General features: G+C 39.1%; 1 protein-coding gene across 3 annotated transcripts in view; it reads left to right on the forward strand.

The window, feature by feature from the left end:
- Positions 1-957: 957 nt before the first annotated feature.
- Positions 958-18088, forward strand: part of LOC132401865 (dual specificity testis-specific protein kinase 2-like) — a 79801-nt gene continuing 62670 nt past the window's right edge. For 2 of the 3 annotated variants that reach the window (XM_059984161.1, XM_059984163.1), the window contains exons 1-2: positions 993-1109; positions 16891-17177. In XM_059984161.1, the coding sequence (XP_059840144.1) occupies positions 16959-17177 (219 nt within the window). In that variant the 5' untranslated portion in view covers positions 993-1109; positions 16891-16958. Of the gene's footprint in view, positions 1110-16890; positions 17178-18088 lie in introns of all 3 variants that reach the window. The other variant, XM_059984162.1, reaches the window with a different exon arrangement.

The following is an 18088-nucleotide window of genomic DNA, read 5'->3' on the forward strand; positions in this document are numbered from 1 at the left end:
GTTCCTCTGGTTAAATTTTCCGTGGAGTTTGGCTATACAGTATTGTCGAGCCGGGGGGGGGGGAGGGGGGAGTTGAATCTGTGCGTTTGTAGTGTTGTAGAAATTGTAGTGTTTGTCCATGTAGGATTGGACCAGGTTTGGCGGCTCTTTATAAACAAACCTGCTTATCGGTAGGTTTCGACGAAAAAGTTTTAAAAATAGCCACATAGATTCATGGGTGGCTGTTCTCCGCGTTGGGCGAAGTGGACGTTTGCAGAGCTTGATAGTTTTTGTCGTGTCGGGTAGGCGGGTAGCAAAATATTTAGTGTTTAAGCAAGGGTTCTGTTTCGTTTGAGCTTCAATTTTGTACACAGCCGACTACTTTGTGTGAAATTGTCTGAAATTATGGCAGGGAAAATCTTCTGTAAAATGTCTTTAATATAGATATTACCTGAATACCAATTTGTTTACATTTTTAAAGTATAAATACACCTCAGTAATGTTGCCAAGATACTCTAGGGCAGCTGGCCAAAAGCGCGGAGGAAGAGACTGGTTCGAAGGAAACAAGGTAGAGGCATAACAATTCAAGGAGAATATTCTCGAGATTCGGGCATCCGTGCAGTTGAAGAATTCATTAACTTTACACATGAGTAAGATCCCGGAATCAGCGGGTAACTGAGTTGGCAAAGGGGAATTTAGACCCTTGGAGGAATTGAAACTAAAGGGTGAGAATTTTAAAACTTAAGTGGAACGAAGACAAGTCACCCATACATCGGGGTGAAAGAGGTGACCTCTTAGTAAATCTCTGGCTTATGTCAAGTTTACCATTCGTAAAGGAAAGCCCCTCCGCGTCTAGGCGGGTGTTTCCATAGTTAGAGCCGGCAGCAACAAGCATGCGCAGACGCAAACGGCGGCGGTCGGGTTCGCCGCTCCCCGTCACGTGGTTCCGAGTAATCCCGCCCACTCGGCTGCTGAGTGGCGGAAACCCGCTGTCAGTCTCTAGCATCGTTCCGTTGCACCACCAGGACCAACGTAGTTGTGCAGCTGGGCGACAAAAGGAGCTGGGTAACGGCCAGGACGTCTGAGCACTCTGTAAGTGCGAGTTCGGCTGCTCAGTTAAACGGGAGGCGGTGAGTCAGGCTGGGCTGCTTGTCACTGGCATTGGTTGAGAGGGAGTCAATTCTTTAATGCACTGTGTGGAACCTGGGAACGTGGCCGATTGTTGGACCGGGCCGCACACTCCAGTCGATTAACGTGGACCAACGCAGTAAAACACTGGTGGAGTAGGGGCGTGACTCGTTTCCTATTTGCATTAGGACTGGGTTGGAATGGTGGTGTTAATGTTGATCTGAGTTTTCTCGGTCTCCTGAGTTGAGAGCCAGCCAGCTCCACCTCAAGGAGTACGGTGTTTGTTTACAATGACTGCGAGTTGCAGCACTTAAAACAGGAAATGTATCAACTAACTTGCCGAACAAAAATTACAATTTCGAAGACCCATTATGGCATGTAGTAATTGAGATTTTAGCGAGTTCATTTAATCAAATAGCTGTTTTCTAGGACCCCTTTTTCCTAAAACCAAATTTCCATTTAAAGGTTTTCTTCGATCGGTGAAGATTATAACTTGTCACTTGTTTGGCGCACAACGAAACGTTGAACAGAATTTTATTTTGTCTAGCTTAAGGGCTTTAAGATAATATCTTTCTACACTTGATATGTTTTTAATGTGATTTATGAGCACTACATGTTGTCTTAACACGTTTTTGATCGTTTCTGTGAAGTCATGAATAATATTTGCATAGAAAAAATTCTTCGTGTGACAGATTATGCTTAAATTTTTGAGTGAGATTTTTTAAGCTCTTTTGACACTTGGATGTGGTTTATCAGAGGAAATAGAACTTTCAACCTATTTAATAATAGTGGTGCTAATACGGTGGCAGGAAATTTGTCCATGTTTTATTGAGGTGTGCAATCAGGGTACATTGCATGTAACATTATAGAGTAATGCAATGAAATTAAAATATCAATATAACCTAGGCCATTTGTTTCATGATAGGTTTTAAGGTTGGCTTTTTAAAAGTTTGATATGGTCTTTATTAGTGTGCCTATCCCAAATTTAGGTCAGAAATTAGTTAAAATTGTTGTCCATTCAAGACTCAACAAGTTCTTTGCAATTCCAGTACAGTCTTCCATATTACATGGTATCTGGATTCAACTTAAAAGTTGTTTCTTTGGAACTCACTGGTGGTTGTTGGGTGCTGGTGCTATTAGTTTACTGAAAAGATATCCTTGCTGAAATTCATACAAATTGTTCTACAGGTTATAGAATATAAAAGGATGTTCCAGAAAGTACTACGTAAAGTACAGAGGTGTGGTGTGTAATTCCCAATTATATATTTTGAAGTCACACATAATGGCCATCATTATGAGTAAATTTGTTATTTGTTATTCCAGGTAGTGTTTCTTTTGGTTTTATCACCAAGGAGAAGGTCAGTCGATCTAAGTGGTTCATTCAAGATCACTGAAAAACACTCCCATCAGCCTATTCCTCTTCTGATTTCCCTGCACACTTGTGATGTGCTCTCCTTTTTATACTGTTTTGCAGTCATATACATGAAGGAATAACTTTCATTAACCAATTAACAAGCAATATGTCATGACTTTCGGCCTTGACTGTGTAACATTTTTAAGAACTTTGGACATTGTTTTATGTCTTTTGACTGTTGCATTTTTCCATTGCCTCAATATGTTTGAGAGGAATAAGTGTTTATGACAATTGCATATAGCATTTGGAAACACTTCTATAAAGGGTGCCCTCTTGTGATAATTTTCCATATGCAATGGCACTTTCTTTGATTGTTAGTCATGGTTAAATAATACTGCGTGCACTGCAGCCGACATGAAATTCTTCAGATTTGAGCCACATCAGTTTGTTTCTAGATTAATTCTGGGGTGGCTATCTGTCAGTCCTTGTAGCAGAGATGTGCTTAGGACCTTTTGTACTGTTTACTTTCTTAATAATTTCACGTTCTCTTCCTTTGTAGATAACAAGCTAGACCAGCACTGAGTGTTCTTCTGCAGAACTCTGAGAATTAAGACACTGGAAAAATGTTGAATTTCCCCTTGGGGATGAATAAAGTATCTATCTATCTACTAGTAGAACTGTGCCAGCATCTCAGCACAAAGGGAAATAGTGTAGTTGTTGGGTAGTTTATTTATTGAGATACAGCATGGAATAATCTTCTGTCCCTTCAAGCCATGCTGCCCAGCAACTCTCTCATCACAGGACAATTTACAACGTTCTTTATTGGTACTATGTCTTTGGACTGGAGACAAACTGGAGCACCTGGAGGAAATTCATGTGGTCATGGGGAGAACGTACATACGCCTTAAAGGCTGGGGCAGGAATTGAACCCAGGTCTCCTGTACTGTAAAGTGTTGTACTAACCACTACGTTACCGTGCTGCCCTGGTATCCCAGCCCCAGGTGTACCTAGAGTATCATAGATCTTAGCAGTTTCAGCTGCATATTAACGAACTGGTCTTTTACATAAATGGGGATGCTTGCTGATGGTTCTGCAGTATTCAATAAATTGCCCTGTCAGTTTCCATTCGCTACTGCACGGATAATAAAGCAACCAATCCCTACTTTCAGTAGCATCTGAAACAAACCAATGAATGCCGTAACTTGTAAGACATAAGTGTCGGGCAATGACATTTATATTAAAATGTAAGTAGTGGTACTATTACTGGAACTTCTCTAACCAACTCTAGAAACTTCAGCTGCTGGCATTTTTAGTAATACTGCACTTCTCCCTTTGACAAACCCCTGCCCTACTTATTCCTATGAATAAATTTTAAAATGGAGTGTTAAATGTTATTGGAATGATCAGAATAATTGAATGCAGCAAGTCCTAACCTGGCACTGTTGTTTGTGGTCTCAATTTACAGCTGAAATTACTTGTACCTCTGCCCTTTGTATGGCAAAGTCTGGACATTAGCCAGCCATAAAAAGTGTTTTGCAGAGACTCTGTCCCTGAAATATAAGACATACAGTAGGAGCAGAATTGGGCCATTTGGCCCATTGAGTCTGTTCTGCAATTCTGATAGGTGACAGTACTGGGGGCAGAGCTTTGTTTTAAATGCAAGCTTTGTATGAATTAACAATTTAAGCATTTTGGACTTCAAAAGGCATTTAAAAACTTGTACAGTGGAACTGAAGATAAAAAATAAACTCAAAAGCACTTAGAAATATTTGGAAGCATGTTATTTACTAAAAATTTACTTGCATATATTCCATGGAATTCAATTAAGTTTCGGATCCTGTGCCAGATCTGAATACTGACTGCCTTTACAACTTTGGTCTTCATAAATACTTTGGATTTCATATGAGTGTAGGAGCAAGGATGAACTTGTACAAGATATTGACAAGGCTGAATTTGTAGTATTCTGATCACCTACCTTTAGGGAAAGATATTGGTAAGCTTGAAAGAGTGCAAAGAAAATGTACAAGAATGTTGCTAGGTTTGAGGACCTGAGTTGTTGGAAAAGAACAAATAGGTTAGGACATTATTCCATGCAGCCTAGGAGAATGAGATCATATAGAAGTATATAAAATTGAGGGGTATAGATGGGTAAGCTTTTTCAACTGAGGTCAGAGCTTTATGGTGAAATGTGAAATATTTATGAGGAATCTGAGGCGGATCTTCTTTGAATCTTGTGCAAGTGTAGATGAGCTGCCAGCAAAGTGGTGAATGTGGGTTCAGTTGCAACATTTAAGAGCAGTTTAGATAGGTATATGGATGAGTGGGGTTTATGGAGGACTATGTCTGGGTGTGGATAGAGGGAACTAGACAGAAAAGCAGGTTGGCACAGACTAGATGACCAATTGGGCCTATTGGTGTGCTACAGTTCGCTATGGGTGGTGTCCAGCAGGATAGTGAACAAGATTCATCTCCCTGCCTGAATGTGTCAGTGAGACCTGAACTTCTGCTTTTAGACTTCAGTTTGAATAGCTGAACACCAACGGTTTCAAGGGAACAGTTGGCTAAAGCCTGCATAGTTGGGGCCAATGTGATGTAAGGTGTGCTGCCTGAAAACTGCTTGGAAGTGATTATCAAAAGGATTTTGGACATGCATTTGCAAATAAATAATTGAAAAGGTTTCTTTAAGCAGTACTGTTAGCTAAAGGCTGCTACTTGTGTTGCATGATTCTCACATAAACTGATATAGGAATATTGTTGGCTGTTGAGAGATTCCTAAAGCCACCCTATCTGAGGAAAAACTTGAACTTGGGACTACTTATTCAGTATCTCTTCATACTGTGCAGTGAATTAACCTTTGAGCCATCATTGAACCCACACCCATTAAATCAAGTTGTTACAGTGAATCATCAGCTCAAACACTTACTATATTCATAGTACTGCTTAATTATTGAATCTATAGAATTGCAAGACAAGTTTTGGATACTCACAAGATTCTGCAGGGACAGAAATCCAGAGGAACAAAATGCTGGAGAAACTCAGCAGGTCCGGCAGCATCTATGGAAGTTAATAAACAGTTGACATAGTGGGCTGAGACATGCTTTTATATACAGCATGCTTGGGCCATTTGATCCTGTTCTTCCCATCTAATCCCTTGAAAACAATCTTCCATTATTCCCTCATGTTTATCTAGCTTCTTAAAATTCTTCTGTAAAATCAGTTCCCACTAATCCCTATGACAGTAATTTCTAGTTTTCAATGCTGTCTGGGTAAAAATAAATATTTAGCCTATTTATTTTTTTTTACAATTCTCCTTTTGATCTCTTCTTTCCATAAAGGGGGCATATGCTATGCAAAATCATTATCATCTGCCTTTTTCTGTCCTCCTTATTGGTCAAGAGGTTGAGAACTTACAATATATGTTTTCTTTCTGATTCTCTCTTACTAGCTAAAGTGTGGTTAGTCTCTGCTCTCAATTCTCTTATTGCATTTTTTTTAGTATTCTGAGGGCACAACATCCTCTCAAACTTCATTAAGTTGTCATCTTTGCCTTCCTACCCACCTGGCTTTGTCCATCACCTTCTAGCTCTCTCTCTGCCTCACTCAACCTTTTATTCTGCCATCTTCCCCCTTTCCAGTCCCAAAGAAGGGCCTTGGTCCAAAACATCAAATGTTTATTCGTTTCCATTGATGCTGCCTGTCTTGTTGAGTTCCTCCAGCATTTTGTGTCTGTTGCTTTGGATTTCCCTCATCTGCAGAATATCTCATTTTTTGTCTCTTGATGCAGGGTTTCTTCACTAATGCCATTGTTTGTATGTGATCTTTTATGATTACTGCTTGCAAAGTTTTATGTAATTTAAGAGTCTTATTAGATCCCTTTGCAGCCAGCCATCTCTTATCAGGATTTTGATAGGTGCTGTAGTCTGCATGTGGGTAGTTCTGATTCGGATTGATCCAGTTACAGAGAGGGGCATTGAGTTCTAACTAGGAGTTTACCCACCAACTTCTGAGGGATGATCATGTTAAATGTCAAGCTGAAGGCGATGAAGAACATCCTGATGTTGGAGGCATTGTTTCCTAAGTGGGACAGGACTGAGTGTAGGAGTGAGGCTTTGGCATTGTCAGTGCACTGGTTTGAGTGGCAGGTGAACTGGAAAGGGGCTAGTGCAGCTGGAAGGTGGGCAAAAGCCAAGATCTCTATGGCCAGCCATTTTAATTCCATTTCCTATTCCCACAATATCTACAGCCTCCTCTCCTGCCAGGTGAAGGTAAGACATGGATTGAAAGGTACTGTTCTGAAATTGCAAAAGAAGCTCTTTTCGGTACTGTGTCCATGCAAGCTGCTGCTTAATGCAGCTTTTTTGTCCCATTTAATTTTTGTCATAATGTGGTAATACATTTGAATATTTTTAATGTGTGCAATTTGAAAACAAAAATAGTTTTTTTTCAAATCTAATCAAATTAATGGGTTCTCTGCTGATATTTTCTGAAAGAATCTTCTATTAAGAGGATTTCCTGTGATCTATGTCTGATTTTGGCCAGAATTTCTTGTCAGTAGGTGTTTGTTCGGATCTTTTATTAGTCTTCCTGTAGGTTAAAGTGGTTAATTTTGTTCCATTTTGCAAAGAGTTGTAAGTGAATAATGAATGTTAACAGCCAATGGTGCTTCTGTTTCAGGCCAGAGAAGTACACTTTTCTTTAACAAGTTAAGTTCTAAAACTGCAAAGGAAGCTCATGCAGTTCAGCTTTGTGCCTGAAGGATTATTGACCACCAGGACAGTGCAATGGACAGTTGTAAAAATATTGCTTTAAGAGTCTTCTTGGGAAGAGGCACCCACTATAATATAAATTTCTCAAATTTGCTTATAATTTCTTGTAGATAAATAAAGGTAGAATTAAAAGACAATATTCATTTATTGGAAATTGGGATTTAAACAAGTTAATTGAAATTAAGTACAGTTTGTATTAAATTGTGGAAGAACATACTTAGAAGACCCAGGTGTTGCAATTTGTTCTCACACTGCAATATTGATAGTTTTCTCTGAATGAAGTTCTTTGTTCTTTAATATACTTTTGTATAACTTCCAACATACTTTGATTACTCAGGATCAGGGTTATTATTGTTGACAAATAGAATGAAATGTTGTTCTGTGGAGCAATACAGTGCAAATTTATAAAATTATAATAACTACAGAAATAGCGCAAAAAGAGGTAATAATGAAGTAATGTTCTTAGACCATTCAGAAATCTGATGGTAGAGGAGAAGAAGCTGTTCCTGAATCACTGACTGAATCTTCAGGCTCCCATACCACCTGTCCGATTGTAATAAAAAGAGGACATTCAAGATGGTGAAATGATGATGTATGCCACGGGTTTGAAACACCACCTCTTCAAGACCTTGATGCTGGTGGAATTGCAAGCAAGAGAAAATCTGCGGATGATGGTGATAAGAGCTGGCTGTATCTGTAAACCTCCATAGCTTCTTGAAATGTTGTGCTGTGACCAGTCTGAATACTCTCCACTGTACATCTAGAGAAATTTGTGTCTTTTGGTGCCATACTGAATCTCTGTAACCTCCAAATGAGTAGAACCTGCACCTTTTCCAGCTTAATGACGTTTCTCTATAGCAGCTAGGTGACCAGAACTGCAGACAGTACCTCTAAGTGTAGTGTCAACAATGTGTTTTTCAGCTGTAATTATATGTCCCAACTCTTGTACTCAATACCTTGCTGAAGTTCAGTGTCCCTAGCACCATTTTCATCACCCTACCTACCTGTGTTGTCACAGTGTAGTGTTTTCTACTCGTTCCTCACTCTTGCTTTAGTATAATTAATATCTGTTGTTAGGTATGCACAGCTTAATTAGTCTCGACTGAATAATGTTTGTCAAGCTGCTCTCTTGTTTACCAACCAGTTTTGGCTAATAACAAAAAAAATAGGAAGTAGCAGATCGGGCAGTATCTGTGGGAGAACAAACTTAAGAATTGGGTAACTGAGAAAAGAACATGTTGGCTTTAAGTTGCAGAGATGCATCGGTCTTAGGAAAGCTCTCTGTTTGGGAGAGGCTAGGGTGGCATGCCAAAAGCATGGATGCTGAGGATCTGGCTGTAAAGTAATGTGGACATCTGAGAGAAAAGATGGATAAATAAAAGCTGTGAATTGCTTGTCAGAGCTGTTGCTGAAACTAAAGGCACATTGGATCAGGCACTGTCTTTGGTGAGTGGAAGCCCAGATAATGTTACAGTTCCCACCACCAAGCACATTCTCTCTCCCCTGCTTTCTGCAGGGATCACTCCCTAGACGAGTGACTCCCTTGTCCATTTGTCCTTCCCCATTGATCTCCCTCCTGGCACTTATCCTTGCAAGCGGAACAAGTGCTACACCTGTCCCTATAGCCACCTCCTTCACTACTATTCAGGGCCCCAAACAATCCTTCCAGGTGAGGTGACACTTCACCTGGGAGTCTGTTGGGGTCATCTACTGTTACTGGTTCAGTCTTCTGTATATCAGTGAGACCCGATGCAGATTAGGAGACTGCTTTGTCGAGCACCTATACTCTTGTCAGAAAAAGTGGGATTTCCCAGTGGCTACCAATTTTAATTCCACTTCCCAGTCCCATTCCCATTCTGACATGCCAGTCCATGGTCTCTTCTACTGTCACGATGCAGGTTGGAGGAGTAACACCTTGTATTTCATCTGGGTAGCCTCCAACCTCTGGGTAGCATGAACCGATTTCTTGAACTTCTGGTAGTGGGTTCTTGCCCCCCCACCATTCCCCACCCCATTTCCCCCTATACCTTATTTCCTTGTCTGCCCATCACCTTCTGGTGCTCCTCCCCCTTTTTCATTCTTCCATGGCCTTCTGTTTTCTCCTATCAGGTTCTCCTTTCTCCAGCCCTGTGTCTCTTTCACCAATCACCTTCCCAGATCTTTCCTTCCCCTCTCCCCCTCCTGATTTCACCTATCACTTTGTGTTTCTCCTTCCCCTCCCACCACTTCTAAACTTCTGATTCCTGTTTTTTTTCTCCAGTTCTGTTGAAGGGTCTCAGCTCTAAATGTCGACTGTACTCTTTTCCATAGATACTGCCTGGCCCGCTGAGTTCCTTCAGCGTTTTGCGTATGTTGCTTGGATTTCCAGCATCTGCAGATTTTCTCTTGTTTTAGATCAGTCTTGTATTGCTTTTAGGACAAGTCATCACATTGAAATGACATTCTAATTAGTATTGAAGGGTGGATGTGGGGACACTGTATTGACAGTCATTTTTACTCCGAACATCTATTTCTTCAAATTTGGAGATTGGACATTTAAGACTGAGATGAGAAGTTGATTCAATTTGAGCAGAGTGAATTCTTGGAGTTCTTTAGCCAAGAGACCCATGATATACCCAAGGTAGTGCAAATGATTCTTTGATATTATAAACAATATGCACATACTGTGGTAAGGTGCTTCTGAAGTAAAAGTTAAGCCATCATCTTATTGAATGGCAAGAGACTGCTTGTACTCCTCCAGCTTCAGCTTGTGTTCTGCAGCATCATTAAAGGTTTCATCTTCATCTGACAAGACAATATAAAATGGAATTCCTCCCACCACTTTGACATTGCCCTGTATTTTTTATTAGAAGACCCAACTATTTAACCAACTAAAATTGCTTCTCTGCTTGTTTTTCCCAGATTTTCTGTGAAACAGTATGATTTTTCATAATTTTGTTGCTATATTAATGTTGATTGATATGTATAAAGAATAATTGACCTCCACTGGGAAGAATAATGCTGATTTGAAGCGGTAATTAAGAACATTGATAAGACCAGGACAGAAGCTGTTGCCTTTAGTAAGTCTGTTGAGAAGGTGCCACATGATGTTCTAACCTTCTTGCCTAGTCTGTCGGCTCCAGTGTGACCAAGCAAATTGGATACAAAATTGGCTTTGTGGTAGGAAACAGAGAATGGTCATAGAAGATTGGAGGCTTGTGACAACTGCTGTGCTGGGTCCTTTGTTTGTCATGTATGTTAATGAAATGATAATGATCAGCAAATTTGCAGCTAATACCAAAATTTTTGTAAGGTCACAGTGATAAAGGTTGTCTAAGTTTGCAACATGATATAGTTCAACTGAGAAAGTGGGCTGAGGAATGTTGGATGAAATTTTACTTATACTAGTGTAAAGTGATGTATTTTAGTAAGTTAAACCAGGGCAGGGCCCTGGGGAGTGTTGTTGGACAGAAAAATTGACTTGGAAATACAAGTTCCAAATTCCCTGTAAGTGGCAAATTGGGTAGATGGTGTTGACGAAAGCACATAATGTGCTCACCTCCTTTGGCCGAGGCATGGAGTATAAGAGTTACAGGATGTCATATTACTGCTGTAGAAAGTGTTAGTCGAGCTAGTCTGAGTATTGTGTGCAGTTCTGCTTACCATACGACAGGAAGGATATGATTAAGCCAAAGAGGATGCAGTAAAGGTTCACAAGGATGGGAAGACAAGTCAAAGTAATATAGCACAGAAACTGGCCTTTCTGCCCACTTATCCATGCTGCAGTGATGACACTGAGAGGTGACATGATAAAACATTAAAATTAAGAAGCTTAAATGTGATAGTTTCTTTCCCATGCTAGGAGAGTCTAAAATCAGAAGGCATATGTATAAGTTTAGAGGGAGGAAGTTTAAAGGGTTTCAAACTGATATTTCAAAATATCAGTTAGATATCTGGGTTGAGCTACCAGATGAGTTGATGGAGATAGGAACAGTAACATTTGAGGCATCTTGTCAGGTGCTTGAGTGAGTAAGGCATAGAGGGGTTTGTGCAGGCAAGTAGGATTAGTTAAGACAGACATGATTTATCGATGCAATAGTCTAAAGGCCTATTTTTATCTTGTACAGCTTTAACTTGAATTTGTGAGTTAGGATAATAAACTAAGCAATGAAAGGATTGAGCATAATTTAGTAATTTGTAATATGCATGTTATTTTAAGCAATTTATAAGTGCTAATACATTTTATGCACCTCATTTTTAGCAAGAAGTTTGTCAGAAGTAGGAAAGATGACAAGGAGGAAATTTGAGTTTCAGAAAGAAGTGCATATGAAATTATTGTAACACTGCTCTGTGTTTTTAAAGAGGGACTTCATTTACTTTTAAGATGAAATTTCCTCAAATAATTAATGAAAGATGTGATATTTAACTGGGATATAAAATGGCATTCTTGATGAGTTCTTCAGTCACCCCATTAAGCCTTTTATTTATGTTTGTATTATAAAGTATTCCTGGTTTAACTTATTTTACTATCGAAGTAAATGGGTAAGACAAGGACTTGTAGCTCATTCAATTTAAATGAAGCCCTTCTGGACTTGTGCTCTTTGACTTGTATTCCATTTTATAGTCCAAGTAGCTTTAGTTTCATTTTCCATTCAAAATGATTTTTGAGGTAGGGAATCTTGAAAAACAGTGTCTCTGACAATGGTTGTTTATGTTGACAAACAGGAACAGAATTGTTAGTTTAACTGCTACAACACTTTTTTGTTGGTGTGAGAAAACATGGAAAGTATTTTTGTTGTTCCTTTTTGATAATATTGCTTTCAGATTGAGTTGGAGTATCTGAAAATGAACAATTTAGACTTAGAGTGCATCCATACAAACCCTGAAAGCTTAACAACTCAAAGTGAAACTAATTTTTAATTATCTTGATATCAGATACTAGAAATCTTGCTAGTCATTTCTAATGTTTTTTTTTATTGAGACCATGACAGATGTTAATTATGTGGCTTTTCCATGAGGCCACATTGATTCCTATCATGTCTTTCTGATTGAGTACTCCGCTTTATTCCTGTCTTATTGTGCTGCCTACAAGATTCATGCCACTGGTGCTCTTAGATTTTTGCTTTTCGCTCTTCACAATGATGAACGGGTTGCACTTTACAGCACATTTAATACCCGTTTCTTCTCTTTTGTTATGTGAGATTGTCTCAGGTTATGAGATGAATCAGTGTTGTATTTATTCTGCCTTGTGTGGGAACAGCAATAAACTATTTGACTCCTTAAATCTGTTGTTGGATTATGTACAGTGCCTATGAAAAGAATTCACCCTATTGGATGATCTCTTATTTTATTGTTTTACAACATTGAATCACAGTGGACTTAATTTGGCTTTTTTTAGCAGTGATCAACAGAAAGATTCTTTATGTCAAAGTAAAAACAGATCTCGACAAGTGATCTAAATTAATGACAAAATGACAAACTTATTGCATATGTATTGACTCCTTTAATGACTCATCAAACTGGTGCAGCCAATTGGTTCTAGAAGTCACATAATTAGTTAAATGGAGAGCACCCGTGTGCAGTCAAGGTGTTTCAAATGGGGGGGGGGGAAATACAACTGTTGGTGAGTCAGTACCCTGGCAAAAACTACACCATGAAGACAAAGGAACACTCCAAGCAACTCTGCGAAAACGTTTTTGGAAAGTCATGAGATGGATACAAGAAAATTTCTAAGTCACTGAATATCCCTTGGAGTACAGTTAAGTCAATCATCAAGAAATGGAAAGAATATGACACAGCTGTAAATCTCCTTGGAGCAGGCCATCCTCAAAAACTGAGTGACCATGCAAGAAGGGGACTAGTGAGGGAGGCCACCAAGAGACCTGTGACAAATCTGGAGGTGTGATAAGCTTCAGTGGTTGAGATGGGAAAGACTATGCATACAACAACTGTTGCCTGGGTGCTTCACCGGTGGCAGGTTTATGGGAGAGTGGCAAAGAGAAAGCCACTGTTATGGGGAAGAAAAACTAACTTGAAATCTCGGCTAGAGTTTGCTGCAAGGCATATATGAGATTGAAGTCAGCAGGAAGAAGGTTCAATGGTCTGATGAAACCAAAATTGAGCTTTTTGGCTATCAGTCTGAAAGGCTTGTAAAGGGCAGAGGGTAAAATGAATGCAGCAAAATATAGGGAAATCCTGGTGGAAGACCTGATACAGTGTGCAAGAGAACTGCGACTTAGGAGATTATTTGTTTTCCAGCCAGACAGTGACCCCAAGCATAAAGCCAAAGCTACATAGGAATGACTTAAAAGCAACAAAGTTAATGTCCTGGAATGGCCAAGTCAGAGTCCACACTTCAATCCAATTGAGAATTTGTGGCTGGACTTGGAAATAGGCTGTTCACTCATGATCCCCGTGCAACCTGATGGAGTAGCTGATAGACACCTATCCACACAGACTCAAAGGCTGTAATTGCTGCCAAAGGTGCATCTACTAAAAACTGACTTGAAGGGAGTGAATACTAATGCAATCAATTACTTTGTTTTATATTTGGAATTAAGTTTGATCACTTTGTAGAGATCTGTTTTCACTTCAGCTTGAAAGTTTTTATGTTGATCAGTGTCAAAAAATACAACTTGAATCCACTGTGATTCGATGTTGTAAAACAATGAAATGTGAGAACTTTAAAGAAGGTGAATACCTTGGCTTTCTGAAGACTCTGATTGTTACTCTGTGCCACTTAATTTGTAAGGCAGTGTTGCATTTTAAGTAGAGCATTGTCATGGTGTTAATATTTTTTTATCACACCATTGCAAATAAATGCAATTGGAGTATACAATATTCATCTCCTTATTGAGGTATCTGACTTGGATGGAAGAATTAATGACCTACTTGTATTCTTGTATGTGGAGGCAGTAGGATACTGTAGTGCCTTAGATACGTTGTTGCCATGATGTACAAAGTGAGCTTGTGTGCTTAATCCTTGCTGTAGGTTATTGTACATCATGATGGGGAAGAATTTTTCCGTAAGGAAAATTTCTGAGGGGTGAATCATTGATTTTAGATTTTGTTTTGTGAATGCTGCTGTTTAGTTGCAGATTGATATTGGGAAGAAAATTAACTGAGGTTTCCAAGCAATCCAGTTGTGGGTGGGGGAGGGGTGGTTGGCGGAGAATGCCCTTTTTGTGTCCGTGTACAGGTGGCCCCTGCTTTTCGAATGTTCACTTTACAACAACTTGCTGTCACGAAAGACTTCCATTAGTACCTGTTTTCGCTAACCAAAGAGGATTTTCACTTTTACGAAAAAAAGACACCAGCTTTATACGTGTGTTTACCCCAAGAAAGACTACAATGACCGTGAAGCCTTGTGCAGGCAGTTGTTTGCGCATGTGTGTACGTGCGTATGCGCCGATTTTTTTTTTTGCCAAATTGATTTTGGCTCACTGCCTTCCCAAGTTTGATAAGCTTACACCATACCTACAATATTTCTACTTTATATAAGGTGTAAATTTATCATATCATATTCCTGCTTTTACAATATGTTAGTGTTACGTCAGGTTTTGTGCGTTATTTGCTTTGATTTGGTAGGTTATTTTTTTGGGTCTGGGAACACTCAAACATTTTTCCCATATAAGTTAATGGTAATTGCTTCTTCGCTTTACGACACTTCGGCTTACAAACGGTTTCATAGGAAAACTGTACCTTCAGATAGCAGGGGAAGCCTGTACTGTTGTGAAGTTTCTTCTCCAATGTAAAACACCAAATGCTTGTACGTATGGACAAGCTGAAAGGTAATGACAGGATTTTTAAAAAATCTGTTGGTGACAAAAACAGCAATTTTAAATAGAAGAAATTGTAATTTAGCTGAAGTAGTAAATTTCAAAATTAGCAATCCAGAAATTACTACCCTGGAGGTCCTGCTTCTCAGCTTTCTACCTAGCTCTAAAATCTCTTTTTCAGGACCTCTCTGCTTTTCCTTCCTATGTCATTGGTACCAATATGTACCAAGACATCTCTAGCTGCTCTCCCTCCTTCTGCAAAATGTTGTGGATGCGATCTGAGATATCTCTGACCCTGTTACTTGGGAGGCAACATACCATCCAGGTGTCACATTTATGTCCATAGAATCTCCTGTCTGTTCCCCTCACTATTGAATCCCCTATCACTACCACTCCCTTCTGTCTCTTTCCCTTCTGCACCACAGACCCATGCTCAGTACCTGTAACCTGGTTGTTGTGGCATTCCCTGGGAGGTCATCCCCCACAAAAGTATCCAAAGCAGTAATCTTATTTTTGAGGGAAATGGCACAGGTGTGCTCTGCTCTCAATGCCTATTTATATTTCTATCCCTCCTGACAATCACCCAGCTACTTGCTTCCTGCAACTTCAGAGTGACTAATTCCCTGTAACTGATCAGTTATCTCCTCACTCTCCCTAATCCTACTTTCCCCAAAATGCCTTTTTGGCCATTGCGGAGAGCATTCTTGTGCCATTCATATTTGGTTTATAAGATGCATGTATGCTAGAGTAGTACAAGTTGCAGATTTCATTCCATGGAAGGGATTATTCCAGAATTTTCATAATTGGTATTGATAATAGCTTCCATTTTCCCTTTGCAAGGGAGTTGAGGAATTTTTGAACAAGCGGGCATAATCTCAATGTTAAGACTGGTCTGTTTGCACACAGGGAATGTCATTGGATGCTGAACTGATTTGAAGTTTTGAAATTTGCACTGGTTAAGAGTATTAGTGGATATGGAATAAAGACAGCTAAATTAAGTTTCTGATAGATATATTTTAAGTCAGTTTTAGGGAAACATTTGTTGCTGAATAGCTCAGCTTCTTTCCAGTTTGTGCCTCTCAAATTGTTTTTTTTACCTTAAATCTGTATTCTCTGGTTATTTATACTTGTAGTTTAGTGGGGGCGGGGAAACTTCAGTGTTTTCCACAAGACAAGGTGTTGGATTGGGAATTGTTAATTAATACACTGAGCATGAAATTGAAAGTTTTTATCTCACTGAAACTGCTTTAACTCACGAATGTTTTTTTAGTCATACTTTCAAAGACTTAATTGTTGGCAGATCTAGCCTAGCTTTTAAGTATGTGGGTTGGATTAGTGATAATATTCTATCGGAATTGGAAAGCACTCTGCTGCTGATAAAGTAGGAACATTCTCCCGTGGCTCTGTTTATGCTGCTTTCACACTGGTTGCCAAATGTACAATTCTTGCAGTGATATATCTTGGCTATTCCTAATGGGAAATGTTGGAGCTCAGAACCAGCTCTAGTGGAATTAGTAGTTATAGACTTGTAGCTTTTAAAAAGAAAAAAAAATATTCAGTGAAAAATGAATCTGCAGCTGCAATTGTGAAAAATATTTGAGCTAGAAATGTAGGGAGATTTCTTAAGTTGTTGAGAAAATGCAACGATGTTCAGAATTGTATTTGACTTGGCTATGGAGCTTAATTATAATATAACTAGAGAAAAGGGCTACTGTTTGGAAACTGATTGCCAATGCCTTATGCACACATTGCTAATCTCAAAGGGAAATGTTCCCTCAGTTTTAGATAGGAGGACCTTGTTTAAATTTTTGAATTGCCATCCAGAACTCTTAAATACTGTGCTCTGACTATTATGTGAGAGTAAACTGTAGACCTTTGAATTACTAAATTTTTTTTCTCTCTTCAGTGTGAGTCCAAATAAGTAAAGAATCTGGATGCTAAAATGTGAAAGTCACACCGGCTGAATTCTTTGGAATGGATCGAAATAAAAGAAATTCAATAGCAGTTTTACCATTAAGACATGAGCGATTGGAAGAATTTGATGGCGGCAGGGATGGTAGTGCCATTGGTCAATCAACATCAGTGTTTCCTTCGTCATACAGAGCCTTAAGTAGTGCTGTCTCCAGACTTACTAGGCTTGATGACTTTTTCTGTGAAAAAATTGGATCTGGATTTTTTTCTGAAGTCTACAAGGTCAGTATGTGATTATTCAGTTTAAAAAAAAATATTGTGACAGTAATGTGAATTTTCAAACTGAGCTTTATTGATTTTTTTGTTGTAACCCTACAATACTTTACAGAGCTGACTAAAAGAAAATAGGTGATGCAAAGAGCACTTGTATGCTCACTGGTGGTTTGCTGTGCAATGTTTTGTTCAAGTAAAATGACGTCTTGCTTTGTTAAAGGCAAAACAATTTGGAAATTTGACTTGGAACAATACAATTTGTATTTAAAATGTATGACTAAAACTTTTATTGTGAATTCACTGAGGAAATTCTTGTACACTTTGTTTTTCTGACTTGCTACCTGCCTCTGCTTTGTATTGTGATCTAGCCAGTATTGCTTTAATACATGGAGCATTGAACACTACAGCACTGTACATTTCAAACCCTTTCACCCACAATGTTGTGTCATTCTTATACCTTAATGTAAAACTAATTTAGGCCTTCTCTCCTACATAGACCTCCATTTTTCTATAATTCATGTGCCCAAAAAAGTTTTTTTAAAAAATGCCCTTAATGTATCTAATTTTACCACCATCCCTGGCAGGGCTTTCCATGTACCTGCCACTGTTTTTTTTTAAAAAAAAGTACATCTGACATCCCCTCTACCTTGCTTGAATTACCTTAAAATTATGGCCTTTTGTATCAGTCATTTCCACCCTGGGGAACAAGTCTCTAACTATCTACTTGATCCATTGTCTTTTATCTTGTACAACTCTATTAAGGCATGACTTGTCTACCTTCGCTCCAAAGAGAAAAGCCCTAGCTTGCTCAGCCTGTCTTCACAAGGCATGCTCTCTAATCCAGGCAGCATCCATTTGCACCTTCTAAAGCTTCCACAGCCTTCCTATAATGAGGTGACCAGAACTGAACACAACATTCC

This window comes from Hypanus sabinus, chromosome 11 (assembly GCF_030144855.1).
Source record: "Hypanus sabinus isolate sHypSab1 chromosome 11, sHypSab1.hap1, whole genome shotgun sequence".
NCBI lineage: Eukaryota > Metazoa > Chordata > Chondrichthyes > Myliobatiformes > Dasyatidae > Hypanus > Hypanus sabinus.